The sequence below is a fragment of the Leguminivora glycinivorella genome, chromosome 4 (assembly GCF_023078275.1).
Source record: "Leguminivora glycinivorella isolate SPB_JAAS2020 chromosome 4, LegGlyc_1.1, whole genome shotgun sequence".
In the NCBI taxonomy this organism is placed as follows: Eukaryota; Metazoa; Arthropoda; class Insecta; order Lepidoptera; family Tortricidae; genus Leguminivora; species Leguminivora glycinivorella.
Window position 1 is genome coordinate 24,180,862 of NC_062974.1, and position 27,476 is coordinate 24,208,337.

Here is a 27,476-nt window from a genome sequence, read left to right on the forward strand (position 1 = left end):
GTATAGCAAAAGGGGCCCGATTCTGGGACTTTTTTCACGTTTTTTTATTTATTTATTTATTTATTAAAAATACACAAAAGTTAACAGTATTTCACCAAAGCACTTATGTGGTAATATAATTATGTACATGTTAAATTGACATAAATAAAAGCAAACACACTTAAAAGTTAAACTATGGTTATTACATTAAAGCTAGGAACACACTACGCGGACGTCCGTCGTAAATCGACCGCGGACGGGAATCTGGACAATGGAAATACAGTAACCGTGCAAAATCGGTCGACGGACGCGGACGTGGTTATGGACGTCCGATTGAAATCGCTGGATCTTTTGTTCCGTGCACACTGATAGGTCGCGGTCGCGGTCGTTTTACGACGGACGTCCGCGTAGTGTGTTCCGAGCTTAATCACCTAAGGAGTGTAGAGTCTATGAACCTTAAGAGTTTTCTGTAAAACACACCAACACTATCAGCAAATATGTCAATATCGTCTGTCTCCAACATGATGCGGTTAAGCTAGGAACACACTACGCGGACGTCCGTCGTGAATCGACCGCGGACGGGAATCTGGACAATGGAAATACATATAACCGTGCAAACTATCGGTCGACGGACGTGGACGTGGCCTTGAGCGCGTGGACGTCCGATCGAAATCTGGCTCGCTGGATGTTTTGTTCCGTGCACACTGATCGGTCGCGGTCGCGGTCGATTTACGACGGACGTCCGCGTAGTATGTTCCTAGCTTTAAGAGCAGCTCGGGCTCGAGCGGTGCGCCGGCCGCCGCGAACAGGCGCCGCCGCCGCCGCGCCGGCACCGCGCCCGGCATGCCAACCACCACATTCGCTCTTGGCACTTGCAGCCCCATTCTCTCAAGCACGGATGCGTCATCTACTCTATGGTGAAACAGTTGGCGGTAATGCATAATATGCAGCAGTTTCCGTCTGGTTTCTAGAGTTTGAAGACCAACCATTCCTGTTACGAATAGAGATGGATACATATATGGGTAATATCCGTAGAGTCGTTTGTAAATGTGCCTACAGAACTTCCTCTGCACTCTTTCTAGCATAGTGTTTTGTTCTTATTAGAAAGAATGCATTAAAATAAGCATCTTTTATAAATTAAAGTTTTTTTTAAACCTACTAATTTAGGAGTTAGAGTGGTGCAAAGTTGCAAAATTTTCCCGTAGCATTACTAAGGCGCCAGAGACAGAAAGCGATATCGACGGAGCCCCGCTTATTACAGAAACTGCACAGAATAGGAGCCTTCGGCCGTTTGAAGATACCTAACGAACCTAACCTATACCTATATAAAAGTCGTCATTTTGTATCCTAGACCGTTTGCGAGACACGCGTTAATTTTATTAAAGTGCTAGTGCGATTTACTAATCTTAGAACCCTAATATCTCAGTAAATATTAATGGAGAAGAAAAAGTTTATATAACAAAACATCCTTATTTAAACGTGTTCTATATGATTTATCAATATTAACATAGGTTGGTGTGCTGACGTGCCCAAAATGTGCTCGAAAATTTAGCCATAAGATAGGGTACGCGAGCCACGTAAAGGCACACCAGAGAGTGGAACAGCTACACTCTGTTTCTTGAAATTGTCTGTTCCAGAACACGCAGTCGCTGTGGCCGAAATCGGCCATGACAGCATCATCATCATCATCAGGTTATATTGGTAAAAAAAATCATCGTAAATTTATTGTCTCTGGCGCCTTAGTAAATACTATGGGAAAATTCGCAACTTCGTACTGCTCTAACTCCTAAATAAGTAGGTTTTTCAAACAACTTCATTCTATAAAAGATGCTTATTTTAATGCAATCTTTCATGTTTTTAAATTACAAACACTCAAAAATAATAAACACGGGCGCGCCATCTGTCGCAGCTGTGGTGCTTTACTCAGGCCACACGCTACACAACCATACCGAGCGCATCGATCAGCCGCTTAGTTCCAACGCGCGCCAATAGATGGCGCTTAAGCTATATTGCGAAACGGGACAATGACGTCAACCTTTTATTGCATGCTGCCCGTAGTAACGAGTTATTAGACGTTATCACGTCAAAATAGGATGTGTGTAGAACAGTACAACATGTGTGTCACTAGAAAAAGGCGCGATATAAAGGCCGCTGTACACATGAGGCCAACGGTTGGACCAACCCTTGGTGGAACCCCTTGGCCAAGCGTGTAGAGGGCTACTTTGGCCGTATGTTGGCAGTTGGCGCTAGCGCTGGCCGGCCAACCGACTGGTGTCGGTTTTTTGTCCACACATCAAAGGATCTTGGCGCCAATGGCCAACTGCGTTCACACGTTGGCGCTTGGCGCCTAAGCCTCCCCACAGACGAGTCTTAATTTTCATAATCTTAAAAAAAACTTGTATGCAATCTGACAGTTCAAACTGACACTGACAAGACACTGACAGATTTGAACTGTCAGATTGCATACAAGTTTTTTTTAAGATTATGAATTTTTAAGACTGTCTGTGGGGAGCCTTATTCAGTTTGTCGTCAGCCGTCAGAGAGGACAGTAGTGAAAGATTTACGAAAATAATACGATTATCTATACCAATAATAGTGTTGATTTTAGGAAATACAATACCCTTGCAAATGTTTAATGTACATGTTGGCTAAAAAAGATAAATGTACTTATCAGAATACTCAAAAAATTGTTAATATTTCAAATAATTTAATTTTATCATAAAAATCATATGGCCGCTGTACACATGGGGCCAACGGTTGGACCAACCCTTGGAGCAGCCCCTAGAGCCAGCCTTTAGAGTATATTGAATTGATAAAAATTTCCTATGGGGAGATAAACATTAGCTCCAATTTTTTTTTTATTTATCTTTTTTTCAACTTTTTTTAGTGACGGATATGGCTTGGCTGACTATAAATTATATACAATTCTGTGCACTCTGAATTTGCTCTGAATCAAATAATATAATACTCACTAGGAGTATATATATAATGTTCTGAATCAGGAACGTTTAATCGTGGTTCGTGCTCTGAATACTTACATCCCGACGTTTTAAAATTGTGATTTTCTCAGATTGGGAGATTCAGACTGTGTAAATCCGGCCTTATGAGTATTTTAGTCCATTTTTACCCAACCATAAACAGTCTTTTTGGTTTTATTTTGTTGGTGCAATTGGTATTTTATTTCATTTCTATGTTCTGAATCAAGATTGCGTGAAACGGAATTTTTACACTGACAGTTTTCACGTGAAGAACATACTTTTTCTGCGTTGTTATGAAAAGAATTTTACAATTTTGTGCGAATTCTTCACTAAAAAATGATTCAATTCGATGAGAATTTTGTGAAATTACAATGCTAAAGCGGTGTGTTCGGTTATTATGTTATAAAGGTAAATTTTAAATACATAAAGGTTATGATTGTATTGTTTTGATCAATTGGTTGAAAATTTAGACATATGGCCCCTGTACACACATGGCCAACGGTTCCACCAGCCCTTTGTGAAACCCCTTGGCCAAGATAAGAGCCGCTGTTTACACATTGGCGAACCAATCACTTGGCATTGGCTCTTCATGAAAGATGGACGTGTAATGAAAAAATCTAGGAAATTCTTGGTCATAGACGTTGTCAGAAAAAAAATATTAAAAAATAATAACCCCGTAGTAAAATTAAATTATTTGCAATATTAACAATTTTTTGAATATTCTGATAAGAACATTTATCTTTTTTAGGAAATACATTAAACATTTGCAAGGTTATTTTATTTCCTAAAATCTACACTATTATTGGCATAGATAAACTTATTATTTTCGTAAATATATCACTACTGTCCTCTCTGACGGTTGACGACCAACTGAATGAAGCGCCAACGTGTAAACGCAGTTGGCCATTGGCGCCAAGATCCTTTGATGTGTGGACAAAAAACCGACACGAATCGGTTGGCCGGCAAGCGCAAGCGCCAACTGCAAACTTACGGCCAAGTAGCCCTCTACACACATGGCCAAGGGGGTTGGTGGAACTGTTGGCCATGTGTGTACAGCGGCCAATAGACAAAACTGTCTGTTCTGTGGGGTCATTGGAAAGAAACCATGACGGGCTAAAGGCGGGCAAATTAGGCGGGAAACGAGCCTGGGTAGTAGCGTCTGGTGAAGTGATACATTTGTTTGTTATATTTTATAGCTCAAGTTCAAAGACGCTGCTACAAAATGAGTACCGCTAATACAAAACCGTTCACGGTGTTCGTGGAAGGTAATATTGGTAGTGGCAAAACGACATTTCTGGAACATTTTCGCCAGTTTGAAGACATAACGCTTTTGACCGAGCCAGTGGAGGAATGGCGCAATCTCCGAGGATGGAATCTATTGGTAAGTGGTTTTCACATTTATTAAATGCAACAGTTAGTATCTAACCTAATAAATGAATGTAAGCGTAGTAACATTCGACCTGATGACCTCGATCTACCTTACACGAACAAAAATGAGGTCATAAAAAATGTACCTAAAATACCTAAAGCATTACTTCCCACGTGATTATTATTGTTTATATTGTGTGTGTAGTAGCCAAGGAATAGTAAAAAGATCCCTTAGGTATTTTCAGGGGCAGCAGTGAAACACGTATTTAGCTCAAACAAATGTATTTCGGAATTGACAATGTGAATATTAAATTACCATCTAGTAGGCGCAAGTAAACTTAGTTCTACCTTCTACCCCCTATTACACATAACAGTTTAGAATAGTGGTGGGCAAACTTTAAATTGGGGACCAAAATTCAAAAATACCAAAATATGAATGAATTTTAGAGACTGGCCAGATTTACACCAAAAGTTAATCACACACTATTTTGAAGGACCCAATGGATCAGTTTAAGAAGTCACTAACTACTATTTAAGAAGATTAAACTAACTTTATAATTATTATTATTTCAAGGATCTCATGTACAAAGACCCCACAAAATGGGCTATGGCTTTCCAAGCCTATGTGTCTCTGACCATGTTGGACATGCACCGGAGGCCCACAGCAACCCCAGTGAAGCTAATGGAACGGTCACTATACAGTGCAAGGTACTGCTTCGTAGAGCACATGCACAGAAGTGGAACTCTACACCCGGCCCAGTTCTCGGTCCTGGATGAGTGGTTCCGGTTTATTCATACTGAGATCCCTATTCAAGCTGATCTTATTGGTAAGTGGTTAATATGCTCATTTTCAACATTATATCTAAAGGATTTCATTACATTAATTTTTTAACATTAAATAATGTCTGAGATCAGATTTAGCTTTTATTTACAAGAAAGTATAATAGTTTCATGGGTAAATGTTGCATATTGCTGCATGGAAGACTAGTTACTACCACACAAATGCTGGTTTCAATAAACCAGTAGATAGTAGATATTAAACCTACGCCTTTGCCAAAGGCAACCTAGACAAAACGTATGCGGAGAAAGGCTAGCAGTAATCAATAATATTTTACCCCATCTTTTTATGTATACCTTTTTTCATGAAATAATGAGCACAGATATTTGTTCCTGGGTCATGGATGTTTTCTATGTATATGGGTATGTATTTATCTATAAGTATTATGTATATCGTTCACTTAGCACCCATAGTACAAGCTTTGCTTAGTTTGGGGCTAAGTTGATCCGTGTAAGGTGTCCCCAATATTTATTTATTTATTATTTATGTAATGTATCAATTAATCAGATTTTCTACATTTTTAAGGGTTTTAAAGTTCCATTCCTTTTCCTCTAGCATTATTATCTACATTACTAATTCCTCTAAAATAATTTTCCAGTCTACCTCAGAACAAACCCAGTGATTGCCCACGAGAGGATAAAGAAGCGAGCTCGCTCCGAGGAGCAGTGTGTCCCGCTGTCATATTTAGAAGAGCTGCACACGTTGCATGAAGACTGGCTGGTCAACAGGACTCATGCTGAGTGCCCTGCCCCAGTAAGTATAATAAACATTTTTATTTAAATCATCATAATTTTGCCTTTCATCAGAATCTAAAGGCAAGGCACATGGAGCAGCTATACATGATCATAAGTTTGCCTTTGTACACCATAACTATACTGTATTTCTATTTCCTAACTTGTCTTATGTACAATAAAGTGTTTACATACATACATACTAGGGATGTACCGACTAGTCGGGAAAGCCGACTATCCGGCCACATTTGTAGTCGGCGACTAGTCGGCAAAACAGGCTGATTGGTCGGCACTTTATAAGTCATAGAAAAACAGTACAAAAATAAATTAACAATTGATATAATTGTATCATGTACCGTTTCGTTATACCTTTGTTAGTCAAAAGAACAAATATCTGTGATCATCACAAAAATAAATATCCTACCTAGGACTACCGAGTTTCATAGGCAGGATCACTACCTTACCCACTAAGCCAAACCGGTTGTTAAAAATGGAAAATGTAATTCTCATAGACCTTTGAAAAATTGAACCTGTAAAAAAATGGAAAGCGCAAACGAAGGACCAAAAATGTAATTCATAAATTCTGATGAATTTAATCGAAAATTATGTTCTGCCCGACTAGCCGACTAGTCGGCCGACTAATCGGCCACCCAAGCGCCGACTAGTCGGTAGTCGGCCTAGTCGGCCGAATCAAAAGTCGGTACATCCCTAATACATACATAACTTAGATCTATTGTTCATTACAATTAAGGTTCGTGCACTGGTCGACTTAAACACTTTTTTTGGAATATGACTATGAACTTTTTTTTTTTTTACTTTAATACTATCTTTATTTACAAGAAAATATTTACATAAGAAACTAAGACTAAACTTAAATGCTAGCTAATGTCTAAAATAGGCCCTTGAGGCATTGTACCAAGTTTATAATTTATTTTCATAAATGTGAATGTTAAATAATAATAATGTGTTTAGTAAAACATCCCACTTTGACAGTTACCTTAACATCGTTGAATAAATGCGGTAAATAAATATTGGGGGTCTTTAGATCCTAGCCCCAAACTTACAAAGTATGGTTATATTACGAGTTACGTTAATTGAAAACATCCATGACAACAAATATTTGTGCTCATCACACAAATAAATGGTGTTAAAGACCGCGGCTCAGCAGGATCTTTATATGAATATACTGACAAAGGGCTTAGCAATTGACATAGTGGGACGTTTTACTAAACACACTCACAAATGTATGCACGACCCATATAAGTACAGTAACAGCCTGAGTCAATAAAACCTACCATGCAAAATATGCATTGCAATTATGATTTTTTCTACGTTTGATTTTAGGTATTGTTATCTGCAATTTTCTCAGTCAGACTTACAACATAAATAACATAATATAATATGTATGACATAACGTAATATAATATATAATAGTGTTGTATGCATATTTTTAACCCCCGACGCAAACACGACGGGGTGTTATAAGTTTGACGTGTGTGTCTGTCTGTCTGTCTATCTGTCTGTCTGTCTGTCTGTCTGTCGGTCTGTCTGTCTGTCTGTCTGTGTGTGTGTCTGTCTGTGGCACTGTAGCTCCCGAACGGGTGAACTGATTTCGATTTATTTTTTTTGTTTGAAAGCTGAGTTAGTCGGGAGTGTTCTTAGCCATGTTTCATGAAAATCGGTCCACTAGGTCGCGGTCGGGGGTTTTTTCAAAATTTTAATTTTGTGGTTAGGTTTTTAGTTAGTTAACAAGTCTATACAGGTTGGAGTCTGATGGGCTGTTATCAGTAATAAATATTTTGTAGTGTATTCTGAATCATAACATTTCCAGTGAGTCTATGGCCCACTTGCACCAACCACTTAACTCAGGGTTAGTGGGCTGTCATCTGTCAAATTCCATATAAAACGGTGGGTTAACCCTCCATTTTCTTTGGTGCAAGTGGCCCTAATAGGTTCAATTACATTCGCGAACAGATGTATTAATATTTTTTAAATTTTATATTTCCACATAAAGCCGTGTTTCTTAAAGTGGGGTCCAAAGACGTGATTATGGCGTGTATCAGGGGTCTGCAGTGGGTCACTTATTGTAAAGATATTTACTATTAATTACTACCCAACTGAACCACTACCCACAAGTTTGTGGCATTTTAACAAAATTTCACTAAGAATTGCCCTTAACTCTTCCAGGTCCTGGTCATAGATGCAGACTTGGACTTATCTCAAATAACTGAAGAATACAAGAAATCCGAGCACCAAATCCTGAGGAAGGCCGTGGACGTAGTGATGCGGTCTCCCAACAAGCTCAGCCCTAAGAAGCCCATCACCAGCTCGCCTATCAAGATTGTTCCACAAATTAGACTGTAACATAGACCTAACCTTTCTAAGGTTGCTTTAATTTTTTAAATTTAGATTTTAATTGTGTGATCTTGATTTTACCTGAGTTGTTTGGTAAAAAATAGTTTAATCTGTCTATTTAATTTGCTGACTCCACATTGACCAAGCAGCCTTGAAAGGCATTGCCCACTATTTTGAACTACTGACTGAGGGCAGTCATCTTGCTGAGCGAATTGAACCGGGTGAGGCAAACGTGCACTCACGCATGCGCGGATCCAGGGGGGGTCATGACCCCCCCCCCCTGGAGCCTAGGTTGGCCATACAAATAGACCACGTGACCCCCCCTGGGGCCTGGGCCTTTACCACGTGACCCCCCCACCCTGGGCACGAAGCTGGATCCGCGCTTGCGCTCACGAGCACAGACGTTTTCCGCCCGAGGCTGCTTGGTCAACTCAGTGTGGACCTAGCTATTAAGTCACCAAGTGTATAATTTCAATTTTCACATGCTTAGTAAAATTGTGTTTTATATCTTTTAAGTTTGCAACATTCAGGCTTCTGTAAGCAGTGTAATTAAAAGAAATATATGCTTAAGCATATAAATGATATAACAGGTAGTAATATTATATTTCTTGCATTGACATTGGATAAAACTGCTAAAGTTGTCTAAGCTGTGATGTTGAGGTGACATTTCTCACAGGTATTACCAATTAAATATTGCCTTACTTATGATTGAATAAACTTAAAAATAAACTTGGATTACCTGCCTAGTGTGACCTCCAGCTCTTAGTATTATTGCTTATTAGATTATAAGTTATATGTTTGAGTAACATTATGACTATGTACATTGACTGTACATACTATTGATTGATATGTAAGGTATAAATTCCTTAATTTAACATATTGCATTTAATATGTCCATTTAACTTTGTCTTTAATGGCTGTAAAAATAAATATAAGTACTTTATGACTGAAGCAAATATGTGCATTTGCAGAGAAATTTGTTTGTAGGATTTTTAAAGAATCACAAATAGCATAATTGAGTTTTGTCAAATATGCAGAGTTTATATTTATGTAATTTATAAACAAATAAATTTCTACTGATCATTTAACTAGTATGATTTACTTCATGGATAATCTTACAGCAACAGTTGTAATGAAATGCCTGAATATTCTATAGTATTTGGGTAACTAGATTATGTTTACTTACCCCCTAGTACCTACTCTCCCAAAGGCTAAGCTGAGCTTAGACTCTTGAGGCGTTTAAAGGCAAATAAAACAACGAAATAAATATTCTCGAGTCGAAAGAGTTGCGAAGTTCTACTTACTATTTCTAGGGGACGACTAGGTATTTTTTATTATCTTTGAAAAAAAAAAATAGCTGCGCCTTTCTAAAACTTGTTTCGTCGGCTATAAACAACTTTTGAACAAAATACTAACTAAGCTCTATGTATACATTGCGTTAACACTATAACTAAAAGGTTTTGAACAATAACTGATTATAGAATATTCACTATCCAAAGTGATTCAATGCAAATTTATCATAATATCACAATATATAATAGTACAAGTACAGAAGGCCCACTGCTTTGATGCTCACGAAATGCCTACAAAATTCTAACAAAGAAGCGAGCCGCACGTGTTCAGCGTCGGACGATAGGGTTGCCTAATACATACGATTAAAACGAATGAATGCTCAGATAAAATGTTATACTATTATATTCCAGTCGTGGGTACTTTCTAGTTATATACACAGTATTTAACTATTTATATATTTTTGTTTAAGTCCCAACATCACAAGCCTTATTGAACTTTTCCGTGGGACTTAATCTATAGTAAATCTGTGTAAGATTGTCCTATTTTATTCATGATGTCTATTTAACTAAGCATTATTAGTCAGTCACACGCGGACATCGGATATAAACCTTATAAAAAAACTTGCGACGTAAAGTAACAATAGAAAGTGCGAACGTGCGTTCCGTGAGAACGCGCGCCACCCCTGATTAGGCCGCGAACTCGCGGCCGCCAGCGTGTACTTGTAGCGCGGCGATAGAATCGCGGAGTGAGCCGCCCCTGATAATATCGAAAACTATCGAAGCAATATGATCAAATTCGACGACCTTGGAGTTTTTTCACGTAAATGAGAACGAGAGAAGAGTAAAGCTAGGAACACACTACGCGGACGTCCGTCGTGAATCGACCGCGGACGGCAATCTGGACAATGGAAATACACACAACCGTGCAAACTATCGGTCGACGGACGTGGACGTGGCCTTGAGCGCATGGACGTCCGTTCGAAATCTGGCTCGCTGGATGTTTTGTTCCGTGCACACTGTTCGGTCGCGGTCGCGGTCGTTTTACGACGGACGTCCGTGTAGTATGTTACTAGCTTAACTATAATAATTTTAATTACTTATAATTTTCTAGTTCCCACTTACAGAATAGTATGTGGATGACCTTGGTGCGGTGCGGACATTTGTTAGCACTCATTCCAGCACAATTTTGAGATTTAAGCTAGGAACATACTACGCGGACGTCCGTCGTAAATCGACCGCGGACGGGAATCTGGACAATGACATTACACATAACCGTGCAAACTATCGGTCGACGGACGCGGACGTGGCCTTGAGCGCACGGACGTCCGATCGAAATCTGGCTCTGGATGTTTTGTTCCGTGCACACTGATCGGTCGCGGTCGCGGTCGATTTACGACGGACGTCCGCGTAGTATGTTCCTAGCTTAACGACGGACGTCCGCGTAGTATGTTCCTAGCTTCATTCTAGACAATTTTGAAACCAAATATCGACCAAGAGGTCCGCTGATCAGTATTGAGTACTATTGAAACGGTGGGCCTTGAAAGTGATACCAATTTTATGAACAGGCAACACTATTTCGTAATGTCAAAATGGGGAGAAGAGTTTTTTCTTTTTTTTCCTTACGTTATAATTTTGACCAATGAACATTAAGTCATTAATTAAAGATCCTTTATAATTGGCTAAAAAGACAAATCCTAAAAATTCAAATGACACTTGATTAAAAAAACACTTTCTGTCCTGTTTACTGAATGATTGCTGCCGAATGATATTTAGGTCAATAACAATCGTAAATTAATAAATTAAATTAGTAGATTACTTCTAGTCCATGAAATTTTTCCTTAAAATAATTTATTTTGTAGTTAAATTGTAATGAGTTCTTGTTGTGGCAATGAGTTTATTACTAACGCAGCACTAAGTGAAGTGCTGTCTGCTAACTACGAGCTATTTGCAAATTTATTCGATTTAGAAGATAATTCGTGGGTTATTCTTATTAGTATTATCGTTATTGGTATATCAACATTCGTGGTGTTTCGAAGGTCAGTTTGGTGTTCGCGTTAAATACCTATTAGAAATGTTAATGAAAGTAAAAGTGTTGTAATGTAATCGCTTATCTACATAGAAGTCACCGTGAGTTGCACACCTTAAAGGTAAGTTTCAAGATGTTTTTAAGATTCTGTATTGTTTAGCTTGGTGTGGTGTACGTTTCATCACATTCCGTTTATTGTAACATTAAAATTATGTTCTAAAAATCCACTTTCATGTTGGGTACCTATAAAATGAAAATATTTCAATGCCCATCCTGGTCAACCAAAACCCCCAAACAATATACCATGACTAAACAGTGCTAAGTCATAAGACAATTTGCCTAATTAGTTTTACTTTTTGTTCATTAAAAATCTTATCTTTTTTGAATGAGCTGCATACTTACCATAAATACATACATACATACATACATGTGTTCTTAATGGGTACTGGAAGTGGACCATTATTGTTCTATGGCTTTGGCAGATAGTATTCAGCTGTTTGGAGATAACTGCATTCCAGAAACAGACATTTAGAACCATGGATTCATATCCCTCGGCCGCTTATGGTCCCGAGTTTATGAAACATATGATTTTCTTAGTGTAACCACCAAGTACATTAATAAAGCTAAATATGGATCAACCTTCAAATCAAGAGTGAATAGGAACTTCTGGGCGAGTTCACTCCATGATAGGCCACATCTTTACCTTTGGCTAGTCTGTGGCCAAGAGTAAGTTCATTTATAATTAAAAAAAAAATGGATTCTGTTTTATAGCTGTTAGTAGAAATAGAGTCTAATTTGGGTTCTGATTAACAAAACATATTGCCATAATGCTTATAAGAATCTTATTGGTTTGGTTCTGTTTGAGTTTTTTAAGCAAGACCCTATAGTTTCTACGAGTACTGAAGAACTTAAAATCATTCATTTTTATTTAAATAAGTAATAAATCACTTGATAAAATTTTCTACTTGGTGTGGATTGCCAATATGTTTCAAAACATGGAATATCCTAACAACGTCAATTTTGCACCTTCCACAATGCTTCATAAATCCTGAAATTTGACGGGGACCCCTAACATATGGTGACCCCTAGGAGGAAATTGAGAAAATATTTCCTCTTTGGTTGACCCTGTTGACAAATTAATACCTGTCATAAATAGATACAAGATCCCCTAGAGTCTGTAATCATCTAGGTAATATTTTCATTTTAATGATGTGATTGTCAAGTCAAGTCTTAAAAATGAGAAAAATAATAAGAACCAAAACCTTTGGTTACATGGCAATGAATAGTAGTAAAATTGTAGATCCTCTCAAATCATTGGAAGTTTTGCTTCGTTTGCTTGTACATATTTACCTCTATTTTTCTTCAATATCAACATATACAAAATGTACAAGTTTGATGTTTATATAAGCTATTATCATATCAGGCAGGCAAGTATGGTCGAGTGATAAACGATAAAACAGCAGGCCATCCCTATGGCAATATTTGTAAGTGTGATAGGGATGGCCAGATGTTTTATCATTTATCGCGCGAACATACTTGCCTGCCAGGTTTGTTAGTTAGCTTTTGCCCCATCTTCAACTCTTCGGAAGTTAATTTGATGATAATATCAAAGTGTGCCATCTTCTGAAAATAAACTGATGTGTATGGAAAATGTTTTGTGCCGAAACTGAAATTTCCTAAAGCACAACCGAAAAGTTCGGCAGTTTTTAACCCAAGTTGGAACTGGCGAAAGCTCCTGAAAACGAAACTTTGGTCTATGAGCACCTAAAAGAAACAGTGTGGCAGTGGCGAAGTGTAAGCTGCGTCGTCCACACCTAACCCTGGGATCAAGCGATTGGTTGTGCATCTATCCTGGGATTTCTGGGACGCGAGGGACATGACTGACTCTTTATTAACTTTATTGGTGGTACGGTACGTCAAGCACCTATCTCATGATCCTAAGCAGTCCACGTCCACAGTTTACCAGTTCGCCGCCTGTCAGTTAGCTTTTACGAATAACTGATGGGCTGATAAATTGATAATATCTTCCGGTGAACTCTAACCAAGAGTACAAACGTTGACGCGCCGTGGCGAGCGATACCCAACGGGCTCTGTCGCATCACTCTGGAAGAGCGATGGGGAGAGATAATTACGATACGATACAGAACGTCAACGATTGTACTCTTTGCTATAGGTAGGCTCTGGAAATCTGCACTTACAAATAGTGCGATAGGGACGGCCTGCTATTTTATCGTCTATCGCGCGAACATGCTTCCGTGCTGTACCACAGTATAATAAAGAGTATACTATCGTACAGTATGGCCTCTCCCGCTCCCCGCTGAAAGTGCCGCCTGTCAAAAACGCGAACAGTCGACCTGTCATATCACACTTATACAAGCATGGTAAGCGTTCACCTACACGAGCTTAGCATGTGTGCTAAGAACGCGCCTCTTTCATAGATCGCCAGTGTCCGAGGTGTGTCTGTACGCTCTTTAGAATCGAGATCGTTGATTGCTAACTTTTCGCACAGTTCTCAGTCTTCTCACCTGGGGAAACCCTGGCTCTACAAACTCGCTGTCCAAACGGCCTCGTATCTCTCTCCCACAGATATGTTAACTCATTGACTACATTATCTGTGCTAGACTGGTTGTCACAACGAAAGTGAGCGCGGCCGGGTGAGCGGCGCTAGTTTACGGCGTATTACCTCACTTCTCGCCCACTTTTTCACTTTCCTACGGGCAGAAAGCGTGAAGTGTGAACCTGTCGTTTTTATTGACACTTGCTTTTTAATTAATTATTTTTAGACGAAGGTACTTGGGATGTTGGGCCCTTTGACTCGGAAACGATCAAGTTTCTAAATAGATTTCAGTCCCGTTGGTGGTGTTGAAATGACAAAGAGTATAGACAATATAACACTTTAAGTTCTCGCGTTTTGTACACATATTTAAGCCTCCGCCACACATAAAGCGTTTTGATAGCGTAGCGTCAGCAGAGCGCAATGATAGCGGTGTGCTGGCGTTCCGCTCGCGTTCCGCTCGCAATCCGCGCGCATTACGCTCGCAATCCGCGCTCGTTAGTTCCGTCAGCGTTTGTCCGGCGCACCGCTATCGTTGCGCTCCGCTAACGCTCCGCTACCGCTCCGCTACCGCTCCGCCTACGCTATCAAAACGCGCATGTGTGGGCGAGCTTTTAAAGTCACATACAGGTCAAACGCGATTAATTAACATTATTTTACCTTTTTTCCAACGTTTCGGCCAGGTTGCACTGGCCGTGGTCGCGGAAAACTGACGTGACGTCTCAGCAAATAATCAGGTAAATACAGGGTAGTTTTGTGTTGTTTATATCTCCGGTGACACTTTGTTGGGACGTCAGTCTTCTGCGACCACGGGCAGTGCAACCTGCCCGAAACGTTGGAAAAAGGTAGAATAATCACGTTCGACCTGTGTGTGACTGCAAATAAAGGGTATAGACGCCTATGTGCTATCGTATTGGCGGCGATTGTCAGGACGGTAACGAGAATCAAGTCAGAGAGCCTGCTCAATTTGTTTTATACGTACCTACGAAGTTTGAAATCCGTTCGACAAAAACCGTGTCGGATTATGTAATAGTACCTGTGACTATGAGAACTCATAAATGCATGTTTTGCCAGAGTTGAGACCTAGGTAGAGTAGGTAGATCGATTTTTTCGCCCTCGAAAATCGCCATCTAGCAAATTACATGGAAATCGTTAGAGCCGTCTATACCTACACCTACACCGACATCTACAGGAATTACTCGTTTTAAGGTTATATTTCACTACTGGCTTCATGGCTACATGACCAACAATACCATATTTTGTATAGCAAAGCTTTTAGAGGTCTCCCATGTTGTCTTGAGAAATTTTTTGAGCACAAAAATCATAAAATCATTTTTTAATTACCCCGCAAACCTTATAAGTATTCAAATGTGATTTAATATTGTTTATAAGTCGTGTAAATCTTCGGGCAAATTTCTTCCTCATGTCAGGCTCCAATTACCACAAATTATGAATACGCACCAGTAATATTTTAAAGAATCAGCCGAGAGCATTAACCCAGTAACCCAATACAGGATTTACTTTCTAAAACTTCTTCTGTAGGCTATCGATTATTTCCGATATATTTCTGGTTCTGTTGCTAGGGCTTGATCAGAAATGTATGACATACTTTGATTTTTGTTTAAATGATTTATAGTTAAAATAAAATATTAAAATTTAGGAAGTGTCCCGGACTCTAGCATCTACTTACCTAATATGGGATGTTTTGGGCTTTAAGCCTACCATATTGTTGATTGTTTCTGTTGGAAAATCTTTGTATTGGATTAAACTTCAAACAAAACTAAGTACATAAAACCCTATCGTTGCAACAGTTGCAAAAGCGAAACCATCGACAGAAATGCGATTTTATCCCGGAAACTGCCCAAAGCGGAACTTCGGCGGATCGATGTCGATACTACCGAAAACATTTTAAATCGATTCCCGCGCTACATGTTTTTGGCCTAACAAATCGATGTTTTTAAAATAAAACGTCAGTAGTAAACAAGCATACAGCACACCTGATGGTAATCCTTCTCCGCCGTAGTCTTTAGGTTCCGCCTGCGACCAGTGTACAATTTTATTGTACATACGCGCTACACGCTGCCGACACTGCCGACAGTGCCGACTTTCAAATATTCACTTTGTCATTATTGGACAGCTTCAGGACAACCGTTTTTGACTTTTTTCAAGAACTTCATACAGAGTACACTATATTATAGTTTGTCATTATTTTGATGTCGAAACAGTAATTGAAACGTACGTCGGACGTTACTTATTATTGACCGTTCTAATGCCTCTTGCAAATAGGAGACAAACAAAAACACTTCTTTCAATCAAACTCAATATGAGTGATTGAATAGACGCAACTTTGCGAAAAGGGTGATCAGTTCGTCATTTACCATTAGTCTAATGTCAATCTATATCAATATTACCAATCAGACAGTTTAATTGGTTGCACTATGTTACGATTGTTCTCGGAACGGAAAATGCTAAACATTTAGCAGAAGTGATGTTCATTAAATTTTAAATTCCTTATGTTTACGGATTATAAATCTTCTTATCAGATGTAACGTTTTTGTTAGGTGTTTTCTACAACTTAATTAATGCACTGAGCCAAAAAAAATCGTAAAGTATTAGTTAAGTTTCTAAATTGGTACCTACGATTCAGTACCTACTCAAAATGTGAGTTCAATTACCATTCACAGTCCGCTTTTTGTCGCTACGCTACGAATGCTACGATCGTTTACAGTTAGATGTAAATAAAAGTAGCATCTAAAGATAAAGAGCAACGATTCCGATCCGATATCGACGTTGCCAGCTTGCCATGGCCGCCATCGCCTTTGCGGTGCGAGGGAGAATCGATCGGCGACCGAAAGACGACCCTCGCGACACGACCGCGGCGCGCGTTGCCGGCCCGCGCGCGCCAGTCTGTTCTAAACGCTCCTCCGCGTAACCTCAAAATGTTCAACGAAAAGCTAGACTTGAAACTCATCGGCTTAGTCAGGGACAATACCGTGCTCTATGACCACAACAACCCTCAGTATATGGACTTTAATGCCAGAGAAGTCGTCTGGCAGAAGATAGGCGATGAACTGAAACGACCCGGTGAGTTTACGATTTGAGTTGAATTCGTTTACAATTTACGACGCAACGCTTACGCTCGTATTTTTTTTACAGCGGCCGTGTGTAAGGCGAGGTGGATCAACATCAGAGACATTAATCGGCGCATATTGAGGAAAACACTAAGCAGCTCCGGTAAGCGAGTGAAGCTGTATAAGTACGAAAGCGACCTTGCTTTCATGAGACCGTTTTACAGGGATATTTTGATACAGAACGGAGAGTTTTCCTGGGATGAAAAGAATCAAAGGGACTGTGATGTGGATGACGACGTCCCAGATATCCCTGATGTTAATTTTAGCGATTCCAATGACGAAAAGCCAATAAAGGCGAAAGGTAAGAAGTCAGGTATTAAGAAAAAGCGAAAGAAGAGGAAATATGAAGAGGTTGAGGAGGAGAATCCTGCTGCAAGCGTTGGGGAGCCGAGTACGACTGGCCTTTCGGAATTTGACCCCTGTGACCCGGTGGACTCCTTCCTCCTCAGTATTGGCGCCACGCTGAAAACATTTTCTCCGTATCACCTAAACGTTGCTAAGAGTAAGATATTCGCGGTTGTGCAGGAACACGATTTGCAACAGATTGTGCAAAAGAAACAAGATATGGAAGATAAAGCGCCATTGAATATGATCTAATTAAAAGTTTTGAATAAGTTTACTTTAGACACTTTAGTGGAACTTAAATCTTGTGCGTGTATGAAGATGTGATGTGATTTGCCATAGTGATTTAATTTTAAAAAGACTTTGAAATTATTAAATCTCTACAATGTTAGTTTACTTATTTGTTTTATTTCTTCAAAATGATCATGTTCCAAAAGTATCAGTATCTTATCAGCCCCGATCCCATGGTAATGTTTTTGAAATAGTAGTATTTTTGTTATCTATCACTAGTAGTAGTGACACCTGTCACACCTGCATTTGTTTAAATACCTATATTAACAATGGATAGACAGAGAGAAGAGTTACAACAAACATATTACAATATTTATCATGTACCTACCAAATGATATCAATGAATGTAAATATTGCAAAGTGCAAGTGGTACCTATAAATAAAGCCAGGAAAATTCCTAAAGTAAATAAATAGAAACTTACCTTATACCGAGACAACATAATATATCATTCAGTAGCGCAATCAACCCATTAAAAAAAAAATTAAAAAAGTGTATTTGGGTTACACATAGATTTTGCTTGTGACAGTAAGCCCTGCTGTTCCAAAAATAGAGGGTTTAAACTTTAAACCAATAATTTTGTGTTTACCCTTTTCTCTGACCAAATCCAAGCTGTAACTGTCTTCTACTGGTTAACTACGGTTTCTAAAACACCTGACTTTCGCCGAGTCCCTCCACAATCCTGACAAAAGAACAGAAATCCGAACAAACGGCCAACTGTCCTAAAATTAGAGGAAATTCTATGGCAACCCTAGAGTCGGTAGACCTAGTAGGTAACAACAGTTAATCAGATCAGACCTTGCCTGTCAATCAATCAAGACCTACTTTGACCCATCAGTTACACCGTTTTATTCAACACCCATATACCGACACTGATTGGCCGATAACACAGCTGTTTTATATTCAACATTAATATTAACTGGGCGAGCCTGCGTCAGCGAATCTTACTAACATGATATAGTTTTGATATCATCTTGACTTTCATGAGGTTTTGATATTCGGTATAAATTTTGGTTTCGACGTGATTCTGAATTTTGAGTTGCCGTGAGCTCAATTGAATATTGAGAAATAGCCGTCGAATTTACTCTTTATTGACTATTTTCTTTAGAATGGACACAAATTCGATATCGACTGTAATATAGGTAATTTTCAAATTTTTCTTTCTTTCTTTTCTTTTTAGCCTTTTTCAATTAGAGTTGCCTCCTTTATTTTTTGCTATTCTGTTCTTTTTTTGGGCTATTTTTCTATCCACTTTGATCCAGCTGTTCCCTTGATATCGTCACACCAGCGCACTTTTGGCCTCCTGCTGGGCGTGACACTCCCCACGATCTCCACTCCATCAGCCTCTTGCACCATGAACCGTTTTTTCGGGCCACATGCCCAGTCCACTCCCACTTCAGTTCCGCCATTCGTCTGGTTACATCAATGACTTTACTATGTTCCCGAAGCCATTTGTTTGTTTTTCAGTCCCTAAGTGAAATTCCTACAGTACTTATACTGACCGGGATGCGTGATTACCTTTTTGATTTTTGTCGAGCTCCCGATATTTCGACGCAGTTGCATGCATTATGATCATGGAAAACTGACGAAGGCGGGTGGATGTTAAAGTCGTCGTCGTCGTCGTTGTCCCCCGGTCAGTATAAGTCTAATGAAAATAACCGTGAATCATTCAAAACTCCTACAGATATAGTCTAAATTCAGGCAAAAGTCGCAAGAGGCAATATCAACTAGTTAGTGATTGATTGTCAGTTCACTTTCGAAGCGTTTTTTTTATACCACGTCGGTGGCAAACAGGTATACGGCCCGCCTGATGGAAAGCGGTCACGTTAAATATTTACAACGAAACAAACGCCGACTGATCGATGAATTTCCATCATTTCAAATATGCTTCTTTCTTTGTAAAATAATATTCTAATTTTGATGTAATTACGGTACAGTTTCACCAAATAGGGTAGAAATTAAAAAACCGGCCAAGAGCGTGTCGGGCCACGCTCAGTGTAGGGTTCCGAAGTTTTCTATATTTTTCTCAAAAACTACTGAACCTATCAAGTTCAAAACAATTTTCCTAGAAAGTCTTTACAAAGTTCTACTTTTGTGATTTTTTTCATATTTTTTAAACTTATGGTTCAAAAGTTAGAGGGGGGGGACGCACTTTTTTTTCCTTTAGGAGCGATTATTTCCGAAAATATTAATATTATCAAAAAACAATCTTAGTAAACCCTTATTTATTTTTAAATACCTATCCAACAATATATCACACGTTGGGGTTGGAATGAAAAAAAATTATCAGCCCCCACTTTACATGTAGGGGGGGTATCCTCATAAAACATTTTTTTCCATTTTTTATTTTTGCACTTTGTTGGCGTGATTGATATACATATTGGGACCAAATTTCAGCTTTCTAGTGCTAACGGTTACTGAGATTATCCGCGGACGGACGGACGGACGGACGGACGGACGGACGGACGGACGGACGGACGGACGGACGGACGGACGGACGGACGGACGGACGGACGGACGGACGGACGGACGGACGGACGGACGGACAGACAGACATGGCGAAACTATAAGGGTTCCTAGTTGACTACGGAACCCTAAAAATGGTAACATTGTAGTGTCACCCCTTTCAAATCAATATGTGTGAGAAAACGGGACGACACTACGATGTTGCCACTATTTAATTTCTACTCTTTTTGGTCAGACTGTATTGGTTGCCGATATCGTAAAGTAAAAATTACGATGCATTAGCATATAAAAAAAAATGACTTATGATATGGATGTAAATATCTAAGCAATACAATACATACACGAAGGCTAGAAAGACAGATCCTAAGTATCTACATATAACTATACTTATATGAAGGGTAACCCGTAAGCCCGTAACCCACGCATTATGCATGTAATGTAAACTTATCGAAATCAATACCACCAAGCCCACGCCGTCTTAAATTGTTATATTTTTAGGTTCTAGGGCACTGGGTCTTTAAACACACTCAACACAGCAACTATTCTCACATACATTATCGGCAACATTGAAGTTGGGCTAGATGTTTGTAGGTAAAACATTCCAATATTGCATAGTTCTTATATAGTTCTTCTCATAGTTCTTCTCATAGTTCTTCCTAGAAATTTAAAGTCCGTTTGTGATCGCAACCAAGATTATTACATTTTAAGCAGACATGTAGTTGTAAACCCTTCTCTGCTGTGACGTCGTAAAGTAGGTACTTACCCAAAATTTCGTAATTTCTGAAAACTATTTTTATATGCGTGAACGTCATCAGTCATCATCTTCAAAATGATAATCGCTTTCATATCTTATGAATTTATTGCAGAAATCAATATTACATCCATATCCAGACTTTTAGAGTCACTACAGTTATTTTGGCTCTCCCATAGAAAACATCGACATGTCATTGAGATAATGATCAGCAAGCAATTATGAAATAGACAAGATTCTGATTTCTACGACTTATACGTAAATTCACCTCGCAAAATATAACCAGGTACCTATGGCCAAGACTTGAATAAAATCCTCATATAATTTATATTTTATTAGATTTACTGACGACTGATGTAGATTTACATTGCATACACAAGTGTACAATATTAACCACACAAAGTAGTCCTAACCTAATTGGGCAAAATATAAACCTGTTAGTCGTTAACGATCTGTTACCTTAGAATTTGCTGTAAAAACGCCAAAGCTTGAAGTAGATATATGGCAAAAGAATGCGCTCCATAGACAGACGGTGCAACTGATTTTAAAGTTAATTGGAACTCCACTTTGCGATAGAACGATGGCGAGCCAACTTTATCTGTAGACCAAGAAAATTAGTCTAGTTTTTACTGCAGCCAGAACTATTTCTTTTGCTTGCCAATGCCAAACGACGAACGTATGTCTCTAACGAACCAATGTATAATGTGATCTCTGACGATAAATAGTTGCTACGGATTTCGAGGTTCACCTTTATTTAGCTCTGCTTTCATGAAATGATGGAAATGCAGAACAAGATTGCGAGTGCGAATCGGATCGGTCACTTACACTTTAAAAAACAGACACAGAGCAAGAAATACGTATGTTGTGCTTCTTTACAAGGATAGATTTATACATATTTATTCGAGACAGCAATATGCCCGAGCAAAAAGCGGTTTTCTATGCGCCTCGCCTGAAATATCCAGCCTAATACCCGCCATGACCATAATTCTGCCCGAGCCGTGTCATAAATACGTTTGATTATATTTCGTTCTATGCCGTTTGAAGTCGGATAACGTAGCAAATAAAAGGAATATTAAAATCGACTCGTTGCGTTTGCATTGGAATTATGATTTACGATCTGACATAAAGCTTTAAGAGGAATGCTGCTTGGAAAATTTTGAGCAACTTTTTTATCAATGTTTCCCTTCGTATTTATTTGCTATGATAACAATGTGTGTATAGTGAACTGAATCAGGTCATTAGTTGAAAACTTGATACGGTTATCAGAATTTAATTGCAGGTGTTGCAACATGTCGTAGAGTTAGTTTAGTTGTTATCATGATAGTTGTGCGACAGATCGCACGCTGACGTAAGTGACGGGCCAAGTTTTGGGGCCCCCACCAGCGTTTGTTTACAAGAGCGACGCCGCGCGTCGGCACTCCGCAGCCGGCGCTCGGCCTCCTCGCGTCGCGACAACCGAACCGGACTCTGTTTACCGGCTCACAGTGAATACAATAACATTACTAATACTAAAAACTTTGAGCTTTTACAGCACTTTTCTAGCTCGGAATATTTAAATTGGAAACATAATTGAGTTTCAAGTGTGTGCGCAATCTGTATTTTCATCACAGTTCGCCTAAAGGTGAGTTTTCAGGATACTTTTATCTACTATATGAACATCATGTATCTAATAGCCTACCGGCGTGTCGGTACGCTGTAAATATCGAAAATGCAATGAGTCGACGTCAAAATTTCGATGATTTTACAAGTGCTCGTAATAAGGCACTTGGTAAGTGAGGCTGTTAATTTTTATGCCACTTGCGTTCCTTTTCGAAACTAAACCGGTTGGGATGGGATGTGTTTTAAAGCTGGTGTAATAAAACGTTCGTATCGGCGGCTCGATCAGACATAGGATCCCTTTTACTCAACAGCCCAAATTCTAATGAGATAATGTGCCAACAGCAATTTTATCTTCCGTTCAAATAAACCTAATTTTGCCTTGCGACATCCATATCAGTATGTCAATACCGTACCCCATTTATTCAGTATAGGGCCTGTAGATCTTTGATAGTGATAAGTGCGTTGATCGGTAGAGTACTGAGTGTTTTCCTAGAGCAATCTGAGATATAAACTTAGCAAACTCTTTTATCAGGATACGCGCAATTATTTGCGTTTGATGTTGAAATGCACTCGAACAAAGATATTTGCTTTCATTTATTTTTACGTCTCATTGTTGTAAATAAAAAGACGAATGCAATGTACCTATGAGATGCAGCAAAGAGTTTTCAGTTCGGTTGCTCTATATAGCTTATATTTATACATATTTATCTTATCGATATCATTTACATAGATAACGATAACATTCTTATATATGTCAAATTCAATGTCAAGTAGCATATAGGTTACTGGGCAGTGAACACATAATCCATTTTAGCCGGCATTGCAAAAGGTTTGCTATAGTTGGAGATACATTTCTAAGTAGGTATGTAGTTTATTACCATTTTTGGCCTGGACGTAGGTTAGATACATACTAATTCTTATAACCAAACCTATCACATCCTAGTAAATACCTACATATCTAACCTAACCTAGACTTTGTCTGAATTATTTCATCGTTATTCTTCCAATACGTATAATCTAAATCAAAATACTTCTTCAGTTCGGGTTACCGCAGGGTGTACACTTACCCCCGCATCTATTTATTCCTTTTCTCGTGAGCCTCCCTCTCCCGGTTGACCTCTAGACGTTCGACCTCGTTCGGCTTCCTTGAGCTATTTGATTTTCCCGGAGTTTCCATTATTTCACTAAATTTTCCACGTTTAGGACGGCGCCTTGCCTGCCTTTCAGATGAAATTGCTTGTTGATAAAATTTTTATGTTTAGGTGCGTTTACTTTTTAGATATTAGCTTCTCTTTATTGGACATGTATTTTGCGTAGAGCATTTTCTATCGTGTATTTATATTTGGAATTAATATATAATATAATTAATTATACGTTCACTGTACTCATGTAGTCAAACCGTAGACATACATTTCTCGGTTCTTTTTTCGTAAACTTTACAATTCATAATCTCATTCCAAACGAAGAACCTAATGAGTTCTGAATTTATGAAGATAAACTTACTGAAAAATATTGAATAGAAGAACCATACACCGATAAGGTTATTTTGTAACCATAAAACATAATTATAAGTTATCAATTAAAACACGACTTGTTTAGCTTTGCCGCAGATAACTGCTACTTGAGACGGTATCGGTCACTGAACCGGCACGCAGTTATCTCTCAGTTAATTACTTGGTCCGTGGGAATGGTTATTAAACCACAGATCTTTAATTAATGCGCGTACTTGAACTTTTGCTGCATGTGTTTGTGAGGCGAGTACCTGGTTGTGTACATAATGCTGGAATGTGGTTATTTTAATTATATTAACTCATCAGTAGCGATGGCTCATTTATTTGTCGATCTGCGCAATGAGTTTGTGATTCTAAAGATACATTAATATTAGCAGGTTGCAATTTATCTGACTGCTTAAGCGGATAACTTCAGCACTAAGTTGGATTTCCGCATTATTAAAATTAGCAAATGAATATACCTTTCTTTGTGACACAGTAATGTTTTAAAATGGGATGCCACAAGGAAGTATGCTTGGTCTTCTACTTTATGATTCAATGATGTTACATTTCCGAATATGCTGTGTCATGTCAAACTAAATAATCGTAATAATGGTGTGTCCGTGCAGTGTCGGCTCTTGCCTTAAATTCTAATTGGACTTTCACGGTCACGGTCGCGACACGGACAATGTTCACTTCTTCAGATGTTTCCGATCGTTGCTATGGTAGATTTTGATTCATAATTTTAACCGAAAACGGTGTTGATCTGTTATATTAGACGTTAGACGTATTTTGTGTTTTCAAGACGGTGATAAGATGTCCACCTACGTTCAAACTAGGCAAAATTTTCTTTACAAGAAAAGATTAAAAAAATCTGCTGGTGGTTATTTAGGAGGATTGAAGATTCATATATTTTAATTTGCTAAAGGGAATGGGTCTGACTTAACCCACTTTATTGATGATATGCTTACTTCGATGTCGGTCTGTTTATTTTTAGCGGACAGCGGGCTTAGAACCTATATGAAAGTAATTAGAGAGGCCACGTTCTTCTTGTATTGTAACCAGTTTGCTTCGGTCGCTGACTGTACACGATGGATGCTCTTTTGCTGTTATTTGTTTTGCTTCGTGCGGATTTGGTTACATCTGTTATATTTAGCTTTTGTAGAATATTTGTAGAATCGGTATCAAAAGTAAAAGTGTTTTTCTTAGAAGGCTCAATATTACAAATTATACGTTCAATGTAATTATCGATCGCTGCATTTAGTCGTTTGTCCCATTTAGAAAATTATTCTAGAATGGCATTTTTTTGGCGCTACTGATGCTGAATGTGTATGTTGAAAGTTAAACCAAGTTTATTTTCTTGTAGCTTTTTCTGCTTCATTATTTTGTTATACCAATGATATATCAAAATATGATTTCTTAGGAGGATTCGCATAATATAATAAAGCGACAAATAAATAATAATTAATACTCATCTGAAAAACTTCTAAGAATGTGCAATACATATGTTCGTTCACATACTTATTTACTTACATAAAAACGAAGTATAACTTTACAACCTTTTGTTGAAGCTGCGGTCTTAATTAATTTGTGCAAGAGCTTTCAGAGCGAAGGTAAAAGTTAACTTTCGGCATCACGAATGAAAGTAATCTCTTAAGCAAGTTACTACTTTGTATTAGTTTCGCTTTCGGTTGCTTTACTCCCATTTAACTTGTTATATTTAGTAACTGAATGTACTGCAACAGTAATATATTTTCTACCCTAAAGAACTATTATGTTCCAGAATTTTATTCCATTAAAAATTGTACAGTCGACTACAAAAAGATGTATCCATTTTTTCACCTTATTACAATGCAATAAGGCTTTTCACCTTATTACAATGCAATAAGGTGAAAAGGTGGATACATTTCTTTATAGTCGACTGTACCTAAATCTACACATTTTTGTTTGTCAAAGTCTTTACTCAGCAGTTTATCCTGAAAAACGAATATTGCAATTTATTATCTCTCTATTGCTCAAATATCTATACAATTGCGATAGAAAGGCCGATAAGAAAAATTAGATTTTCGTTTATTGCGATCTTCTTGTTCATATAATTATGTCGCAGATTTTCGGCGTGTGTTCAATAAGGTCCTTCTTCAATTTTCCTTCCTATACTATCAAATCAATGTCGTTACATTGTATTTGAGTATAAAATTATTTCGTAGACATACAATTGATTTATATTAATAGACCACCAGTTGGCATTTGGTGTCGATTACTTATATACTATGTAACTAAGTTGTTGAATTCAAATTGCGTGCAACATTGATATTGTTAATTAATTCCTTACCTGTCGCTTAAATACGAATTTAAATATCGTGATTTTATGGATACTTCGATCTAGCGCTGTTAAATGTTGTTGGGGCATAATGAGACACATTAATGCTGCAGATAATGCTGAATGCTGCTGCAACGTTTGTAAGTTAAATACCTGTAACACAGAAACGGGTGAACATGTCAAATTTATAAAAGCTAGAAAAACATTCAACTATACAGGATTTTGAAATGTGTCATCATGTCATCTTAGAATTGATTTGTTAATAATAATAAGAGAAAAGATAAATAAAGGAAATAACAATCGTAAATTGACAAATGACAATCGACAATCGACAAGTGAAACTATTGGGATAATATATGCTACGAAAAGTCACGTGACCAGCAAATGATATCTCGGTCAGACCTCATCGTAAGAAAGCTAAGTACACATACAATATCCCTTTCCTTTCAATCCAAATTATTGTTTACCTCTGTATCTCCGATTGTGCGAAAAAAGCGAAATTGAACCAAATGTGTGCAACTGTGCACTTTGCGTACGAGAGAGAAAGTTATGTTGTGCGCGGCGTGCGCCTGACGGATTTACGTGATGATGACGCGGTCGTTGCGAAAATATGCAAAAAGTGCAGCAACAGGAGCCATCGATATTCGACACTGTACACGATTATCGAAACGTTGGGTAACAGAGTTAACTCACGCATGTTTCCCGCTGCGGTGGCCGATGTCGAACGCCTGTAATTCTAGTGGTATTACAACGCAAGTTTCAATTTCATCCACGATTGGATGTTGGTTTGGACATTTCATTGAGAAATCATAACTTGTATCATTTTGTTGTATTTGCATATTGCTCTGCTCTCTAGAGTAATGAAGTCATGTCTGCGTAGTGTGCTAAAAATATTCATCAGATGTAGAAGATTAATGAGCTTGTAGCATAATTTACTTCCGGACTGTCTTAAATAAATGCAGGTCAC

The 27,476-nt window shown here is 38.4% G+C and overlaps 3 protein-coding genes across 4 annotated transcripts in view; all 3 read left to right on the plus strand.

Moving 5' to 3' along the window:
- Positions 1-3,223: 3,223 nt before the first annotated feature.
- LOC125225357 (deoxynucleoside kinase-like) lies at positions 3,224-8,445 on the plus strand. The gene is made up of 5 exons (XM_048129030.1): positions 3,224-3,365; positions 4,154-4,338; positions 4,900-5,152; positions 5,762-5,916; positions 8,082-8,445. Exons 1-5 carry the CDS (start codon positions 3,329-3,331, stop codon positions 8,256-8,258), a joined length of 807 nt encoding a protein of 268 aa, XP_047984987.1. The 5' UTR covers positions 3,224-3,328; the 3' UTR covers positions 8,259-8,445.
- A 2,936-nt stretch (positions 8,446-11,381) lies between these two features.
- Positions 11,382-27,476, plus strand: part of LOC125225854 (solute carrier organic anion transporter family member 74D-like) — a 68,804-nt gene continuing 52,709 nt past the window's right edge. The window contains exon 1 of one of the 2 annotated variants that reach the window (XM_048129728.1): positions 11,382-11,688. The gene's annotated coding sequence lies outside the window, so the exon portion shown is untranslated. Of the gene's footprint in view, positions 11,689-22,494; positions 22,722-27,476 lie in introns of those variants that run through there. The other variant, XM_048129725.1, reaches the window with a different exon arrangement.
- LOC125225262 lies at positions 16,445-17,971 on the plus strand. Its single transcript, XM_048128871.1, has 3 exons — positions 16,445-16,448; positions 16,879-17,205; positions 17,278-17,971. Exons 1-3 carry the CDS (start codon positions 16,445-16,447, stop codon positions 17,847-17,849), a joined length of 903 nt encoding a protein of 300 aa, XP_047984828.1. The 3' UTR covers positions 17,850-17,971.